General features: G+C 41.8%; 1 protein-coding gene across 1 annotated transcript in view; it reads left to right on the top strand.

Annotated features, from left to right (window-relative positions):
* Nucleotides 1-2,766: 2,766 nt before the first annotated feature.
* LOC307267031 (ankyrin-1-like) overlaps nt 2,767-8,631 on the top strand; it is a gene marked incomplete at its 5' end in the record, with an annotated part of 107,009 nt that continues 101,144 nt past the window's right edge. The window contains one exon of the mRNA XM_080049214.1: nt 2,767-2,883. Coding sequence (XP_079905340.1) covers nt 2,767-2,883 — 117 coding nt within the window. The remainder of the gene's footprint in view (nt 2,884-8,631) is intronic.

Here is an 8,631-nt window from a genome sequence, read left to right as displayed (position 1 = left end):
GGCGGGATCTCCATTCCCAGGTAGCCAATTACAGCTCTGTAACGTTGTTATTCAGCCAATAGGAAACCGGCGTGTGTGTCACAGGCTGCAAAATCCCGTCCCCCCCTCACCCATGTAGTTAATATTCAAAGGGCTGCAGTCCACCGACATGAGCTCATAGCTGCGCTCGACACACACGCACACATGCACACACACACGCACACACGCACACATGCACACACGCACGCACACACACACACACACACACACACACACACACACACACACACACACACACACACACACACACTGTGGAAACCACATGTATCACTTTGCCAACACTGACTGCGAGCTACACATTTCAATTTTATTTAAAGCATTGGTGAAAAACAGCCAACAGATCTTGTCAGAACATATTCGTTTATCAAGATTTTTTTGAAAAAATATAAATTTGAGCGTACACAAAAAAGACTCCTTTCTCCAACCTCAGGCCATATTGGATGGATTCTTTGCTTCTCATTAACTTAAAGCTGGCGGGCGCCAATTCCTTGAGAGTAGCTAATTGCATTGAGAACATAGCAACATCCCCTCAAGGAAGGATTCTCCCACATCTGAGCAGATCCATTTCTAATGAATAAAACATTCACATCTTAATAATTGATCCAAACCCAGGAGCAGCATGCATGTACCTTTCTCCTTTGTATCTAAAGCTCAGGTGACATTTTTTTTCCAAATCAATATTTTGAATTAAAACATTTACATATGAAGTACATTTAGCCTCCTGCATCCATCCTTTATGCATGGTTTTGATTTTAGCTACTCTGAATAAAAGGTGAGACCTTGATTTAATGTAATTGTTTTCATTAAAGGTAATTAGCTAATGCAAAGCGAAGCAATGCAGATTTGTATCTAGTTCAATCCAATCTCCCCGTGGCAGTGTAACAGCGTAATGCATTTTTTTTCTTTATAGCCTTGTCTGATTTATATATTTGAATGGCCTCCATGAAGTAACAATAAATAAAATACATATACACATTTCATATTGAGTTAAATTTTGTAGGGAGTTAAATTGTTTGAGCAGATATGTGGCCACGAACCAAAGAATTGGACAAAGTTACTACATTGACCTGATGATGGTGCTATTATGAAAAGTGACAGGATAACCACGGTAACAATAAGGATAGCAGCAGGTGATCCTCCCAAGAGAAGACATCTCACTATAAAAACACAAATATAACGTCCTCACGGTGGCGCTAGAGGTAAAGTCTTTAGGATACAGCAGCGTATGTTTGTGGAGATTAAATGTCAAAAATGTTTTACCGATTTTTATCTGTACATTTCTTTTGAGATATTTCAGTCTACACCACAGTGGTCAATACATGTTTTGGATATTTCAGTGTATTGTCTATATTATACATAGTGACTGTATAAAACAATCTGTACTTTAGGACTTTATACTTATAGGTTGTCCATAGCCTTTGATTGCTTTCTCAGTTTAATCATATGGGATTCTTTCATCTCAGCAGTGATGGAGGTAGATTTAAGTCGGTGAGAGATTTGCATTGTCGTTAGTTTGATGAAAGCTGTGGTTTTGTTTTCGACTGTGACCAAGGAGGATAAGACAGTAAAGAGGATCAGCGAGAGAAGTTTCATAACAGGAGCATTATGGCTATATACTGTGCTGTGTGTGTGTGTGTGTGTGTGTGTGTGTGTGTGTGTGTGTGTGTGTGTGTGTGTGTGTGTGTGTGTGTGTGTGTGTGTGTGTGTGTGTGTGTGTGTGTGTGTGTGTGTGTGTGTGCTCCAGTGTATGTACTCTGTGTGAAGTATCATCCTCCCTTTCTCCGTTCCTTATCTCTCTGCTGTATAGCCAGCTGGTACTAAAGCAGAGGTATTCATCCTTCCCTATACACACTCCCTCCCAGCTGCTCCAAGCCCCCTCCTTTCTCACCCCTCCCTCCCTCTCTCCCTCCCTCCCTCCCTCTCTCTATCTCCTAACCTCCTTTCCTCTGTCATCTCTCCATCCTGTTCATATGTCCCGGCGAGACGTCGCGGACTGAGCCTCTGTGTGTGTGTGTATGTGTTTGTGTGTATGTGGGGGTGTGTTTGTACGTATGGAGGATGCAGTGCTCAGGTGTAGGCATCATCGGGCTCTGTGAACCAGTCAACCAGGAGGAGGCAACAGAACTGGTTTATTTACCCACACGACAGAGCACTTTTCTGGGCTAGTGGATGGAGCTTGAGCCCCCCTCTTCTTGGTCCTCCTGCAACCCTGGAGCTCTACTAAAAAAAAAACTGAAACTGAGCATTCTTTTTATACAACATTCTATATCAAGAGGACGATTTAATTTCACTTGACTGCAGATACTGTGAATATATATTGCTTGCTTTTTTTCTCTCTAATAATTGGCACTTGTTTTGCACTTTGGACCATTGACTGGAAGAAGCAGCTCTGGTGGTGGAGCTTGATGAAGTGATACATAGGGAGTGTTTGCCTCTGCCTCTATCCTGCCTCAAACGGGACCAGAGTGGATAGCTGCAAAGGGATTTAAAAAAGAACAAAAGAAAGAGCGGAAGACTTGAAAAAAAAGACGACAGAAAATCCTTCCTAAAGACAATCTCTCCATTTCGGACGCACCTGTGAGGGCGTTGGAACGAAGAAAGAATAATTAGGAGCTATAGGAACAGAAGGGGCTAGAGGGGAGAGTTAAGGGGGGGAGTTAAGGGCTCCAGTCATCCACTGCTTGTACCAGTCCCCACCTGTGAGGATTTTAATTGGGCTGTGGCAGCATGGCGCACGCCGCCTGTGCGCTGAAGAAAAAGGCGGATGAGAACCTCAACGCTGTGGAGGACGAGAAAGAGAAGAAGAAAGCCAAGAGACGCATTCTCAGAGAAACCAAGAAAAAGGTAGAATGAGAGAAAGGAGGTGTAGAAGTTTGGAAGGAGAGAAAGAATTGACGAGATGGCTGGAAAGAGAAATAGTGGTAAAATGATGAAGGGATGAGATTATACAGCTGACACGAGGGGAAAGAGAGCAAGGGCTTGAGACGTGACGGTCTAGTGGAGTCTTGAAAGGGTTTTTTCTTTTGTCATGATGCAGCGTCCACACACACACACACACACACACACACACACACACACACACACACACACACGGGCGCATAGACACCCAGTGTGATAATAAGGGTGGTCCCATTGGGAATACTTGGGTTTGGGGGGTGGCAGGGTGTCAAAAGACAGAGAAAGAGAGATGGATGAGCATACAGCACAGGCATGGAGCAAAAAGAAGAGATAAAGGGAATCTGTTATAGAGGACAGATTGGTATTTTAGGCAGCGCTGTGGCTATTTATATGTTAGTGAGATGATCACTGGTGTTGCTGAGTTAGGAAATATTACTTGAAAAGACAAGTTAAACAAATATGAAATGAAATGTTAAATGGTCTCATACACAAAAGTTGTTAGTTTGGTTACAAAATCTGATTGTATGTTCAGGTGTTCCTCTCTTCGATAGGACGCTGGGTTGTGTGTGTGTGTGTGTGTGTGTGTGTGTGTGTGTATATATGTGTGTGTATATATGTGTGTGTGTGTGTGTGTGTGTGAGACTTGTCCTCAGAAAACCCGATCCGTTCCCATGTTAACTTTTTAGTAGGAAAAAAAAAATCTGTTCATCCCACCACTCTGGTTTCATCTCCCTTAACTGAAAATTTTTTCTGGATATTTTGACGTGAAATATTGTGTGAGTTCATTGGAGGAATCTGCTCCGGAGCCATAAACGTCAGTAGGAGTCACACCCTGCGGTTAGGTGTGGGCTGTTCCTGTGTGTGTGTGTGTGTGTGTGTGTGTGTGTGTGTGTGTGTGTGTCTGTGTGTGTGTCTGTGTCTGTCTGTCTGTCGTTGCATGTGTGTGTCTGTGTGGGTCTGTACATACGTCATTGTGAAGGACAAAGTTAAGACTTCTCCGGCTCAAACACACACACATCCATAAGGTGATCAATAGGTCCGACTTGAAATCGATAACAATCTTCGTTGCAGTGACGGCAGTTGACAAAACATTTTCAGCTGAAGTCGACATTGATGTATACGCGTCACTGTTAGAATAACTTTGTTGACCTGATTGCCCCGGTGTGTGTGTGTGTGTGTGTGTGTTTATTTGTCTAACTGTGATTGGCCCGGTGCTTTAAATCATTTGTGTTTGCTTGAGTGTGTGTACTTGCTGACATTTGGGAGTGTGTGTGTGTGTGTGTGTGTGTGTGTGTGTGTATACATGCTGACTAGCCCAGAGTAAGCCACCTGTCACATGGTGTCAATACATGTGACCTCATTAGCATCAAGGTCAAGATGTATAGAGAGGTCACAGAAAAGCACCAAGACAGTTTAACATTTTATTTAATGTTTTTTGTTATGTTGAGCTGAATGCTGTGTGGATAGGAGTCTTTGAAAAGGTGTCAATTAGGACTATCCTTCATATGCCAAAAAAACACATATGCTAATGTAGAAGTGGTAGGGCCTTTCCAATATGAAGCTGTTCCCGTGGTGAAGCGTAATCTCCCATGATGCCGTGCAACTCCATGATGTCATCAAAGTCCGTCTTGAGTAATTGAATTGATCGTGAGCCCCCTAGCACCAGAACACTACACATTGTGCATTTGGGTGGTCGTGGTCACACATTTTAAGCTGGAAATTTGAATAGAAATTTCACAAAAAAAAAAAAAGTTTGTGTATATTGACAAAAGTTCAATCGCCGAGTCTGCAGCTTTGACCTTAGTCTGTGTGATCACCCCAATTTGTGTCCCCTCCCTAATAAAGGCAACAAGTGAGGGGAGAACGCATTGCCATCGTAGTATTACTATGCATGTGTGTGTGCGTATATATAGTTACATCAGCACTTTCTCACTCTGTCTTCTGTAGAGTAATCTTGTGGGGCAGGGTGTCAGCTATCCTGGACACTCTCAAGGTAAATCTATACCTCTGTCTGTCTGCCCTGGAGCCCATTGTTGGCACCACGGCCGCAAAAAAATAAATCTCCTCTCCCTCCCTATGCGGATCACATCACCTCAATTATCTGTCTTTTTCTTTGTCCTCGGGTCACCTAAGCTCACCCCACTTTGTTTCTCTCTCATAGCTTATATGTCTCTCTAGACCTGGCTTTTGGTGTTTAGACAATGTTGATTAAACGGATACTACGCTACACTAGATGTCAGTGTCTCTCCCTTTAACTGTGATACACTCACCTTTATGTTTTCAACTTTCTCTTAAAGGAATACCTCAGCATTTGGGGGGAAAATACACTTTTATTTTTCACATTAGAAGATGAAGCTACATTCTGTGTGTGTGCGGTAAATGCAAAGTCAGGGTGTGTTAGCATATAGCTTACCTAAAAGACTTAAGGTCCTTCTGTCCAAAGTAAAAAGAAAAACCTACACACACACACACACACACACACACACACACACACACACAATCAATTTATAATGGGGCACTCGTTAAATATGTTTTCCAAAATCTGAATAAGTTATGTTTTCAAGAATATTCATGAAGTAGCCTACATGGAGGTTAGCTTGCTACAAGTCTTCATTTATTAATTTGACTTTCTCTCTCATATTCACGGTAGTTTTAACCATATTCTGACTCTAGGAATAGTTTTGGCATTTTATCAATTCAGGCCCAGGGTATTAACTTTCTAGCTGAGAGTTCAATAATATCCATACCACTCTCGTGTCTCAGCATTAAGTGATTAGCATAGCTTATCTTAGCTTAGTGTAAAAGTTGTAAGCAGTAGCAAACAGCCAGCTAAGTTCTCTACAAATTTCAAAACAAAAAAGCTCATTAATTGACGTTGCATTTACTTTACATTGTTAAGAGAAAAATAATTATAAAATGGAACGCTGATATTCGGGACTGCATGACAAATCATTCCTTTAATATCTACCTTTTTAATTTGATTTGATTTAGTCACCATACCCGGCTTATGCATCCAGTGGTCATTCGTGGTGCGTTTATGGTTATTACAAGAAGTGGGAAAACAGAAGAAATGCATTATTAGACCAATTCACAAAGCAGCTGCCATTCAAGCTATTGGCTCCATGCAAGAAAAACAAACACGTGCTATTATTATTTTACTCTTGCTGCCAGCCATGCTTTTCAGTTCGGTTGTCTTGCTAGTAAACTGACCGTCTGCTACACTATTGGTGGGCGGATTGACATATTGATTAAAAGTCTGGTCGTGTGGGCGACGGTTGATTACATTTTTTTGTCCAAAGCTAAACTACGCATCATAATCTTGAATGTGCAGTGCATGTTGGGGCGCCAGCATCTTCTTCTGTTCCTTAGCTTGAAGCGTTGCAACACAAATATTGATGTATGGGCAAAAAGCCGGCGCTGGGCTGACCTTCTAAGGCGGCAGCAAGATTGTAATATTTCTTTCAGCAGAGATGGAAATTGGCAAATGGACAAAAATATATATGTGTGTGTGTGTGTGTGTGTGTGTGTGTGTGTGTGTGTGTGTGTGTGTGTGTGTGTGTGTGTGTGTGTGTGTGTGTGTGTGTGTGTGTGTGTGTGTGTGTGTGTGTGTGTGTGTGTGTGTGTGTGTGTGTGTGTGTGTGTGTGTGTGTGTGTGTGTGTGTGTGTGTGTGTGTGTGTGTGTGTGTGTGTGTGTGTGTGGCAAGATTGGCTTCAAGGAAACACTTTTCTCTGGCAGAATTTGTTGCCGTTGTTTCCCATTTTCATTTGGATATATCATGTTTTGAGTGATGGTCTGACTCTACACTTATCTTACCTTTGCTCTGTTTGTTGTCTTAAATCACACACGTGCACAAGTTCGCACACACACACACACACACACACACACACACAATCTCTCTCGCTCTCTCTCTCTCTCTCTCTCTCTCTGTACTGGTGACGCCATCCGACACTGGCGCAGGAGCTCAGAAAAATCCCAAAAAGCGCCCAGGAAATGTTTCAGTTGTTAATTCTACTGCTAAAAAAAACACTGAAGGCTTACCTCAAGAGTCGTGTTCATGATTTAATTAGATGTGTGTTATTTTGAAGCGATAAAAAAGAATTAGCAATGGGGGGGGAGAAACATTGCTTGTTCTAAAGATTTATTTTTGGGAACGACTTGATTTTGGCTTGCTTTCATCTGCAGCCTCCTTTATGCTCCTCCACTCTGTCACTCCCCCACCCCTATCTCCCTTCATTACTCTCTCTCCTCTCTCGATCTCTATTCTCTCTGTCTCTCTCTCTCTCCCCCTCTCTCCATCTCTCTCTCTCTCTCTCTCTCTCTCTCTCCCTCTCTCTCCCATCACTGAATCTCTGTCAGCTGGCTGTATTGTTCTGCCACACTTCTGCTTCTGGGAATGGGGGGGGGGGAGGTGGTGGGGGGGAGTAGGGCACACACGCACACCTACACACACACACACACACACACACACACACACACACACACACACACACACACACGCACAAAATAGGTCCCTTGAGACCAGCCATTGTACCACATTAATCCCCGGACACTTATTTCAGCCAAGATTCATATTTGAGGCCACCTCCTCTGCAGCCAGTGTGTAGATACGTCTCTTTGTCCCCTAGACTCCATTACATATGCTGCACATTTACATATTCTATCTGTACATCACTGTTTGATCTCCTAACGTCTTCGAAGAGGAGTGTTGTAAGATTACACAAAGGTTTTTAAGAAAATATAACATTGTCTATTTGCAGTGGGGGACAATCTAAAAATATGTTGTTTTTTATAAAGGCGTATTCAAATAAAATTAAATAAACAAGAACATACTTTTGCAGTAGTTCAGTAATTTCTTCAATTAACATTTAATGTCTTTATGTTGCTCTAAATTGCACTCATGCAATCACACAATACACAATAAAATGTATTGCCTCCTTAACTCCTCCTCTATCGTGTGAATTGCATAGATAGTGAATTGTCGATAAATCAATCACTTTGTCCCCAAAAGGCTCAAGGATGAAACACAATGTATGTTTATATATTGCATAAATATTTCAAAATCAATATAATTTAAAAAATAAAGACCCTAATTGGGTGTATACTGTATATGTGCTTGCAGAGCTAAGGTGAGAGATGGCAAAGAGTACCATATGATTTTGACTTATATATTTATTTTTCCCTCTTCTTGGCAGCGCACATTTGACCTACATTAGATCCTTATGATGTTTGGCTATATGGTAATGCAGCAGCAGCAGCAGCAGCAACAGTAAAGGAACAACTACTTTGTTGACGTTCAAGAAAATGCAGTACAGGGATCTGGGATCACATGATCCAATATGAATCAGTAACGTTGATTGGTTATGTCAATCCAATATCCACTAAGTGAATTACGGCCGCAGCAGCACCTGATACCAAGCTTTAATTGGATTGGTCCGGTCTTCGCATACTAACCCATGAAAGAAAAATTTGACAATTGACTCAATAAAAGGGATTTGAAACACTCTTAATGAGAAACTTGTCAACATACAATTCAGCCTCTTCCCTCTCCTTCTTTCTCTCCATTGTTTCAGAGTAAAGATGTTGTTTCTGACTCATCACAAGGTGACAAGTTAAATCAAATCTAGTTATTTAGGAGAAAAATTAGTAATTTTAGGTTTCAAAAAGGAAAAAAAGTGGAGTGTCCTTTTAAGCCG

This window comes from Ammodytes marinus (assembly GCF_949987685.1).
Source record: "Ammodytes marinus genome assembly, chromosome: 20".
Taxonomy (NCBI): Eukaryota; Metazoa; Chordata; class Actinopteri; order Uranoscopiformes; family Ammodytidae; genus Ammodytes; species Ammodytes marinus.
This window is presented reverse-complemented; position numbering and strand designations above follow the sequence as displayed.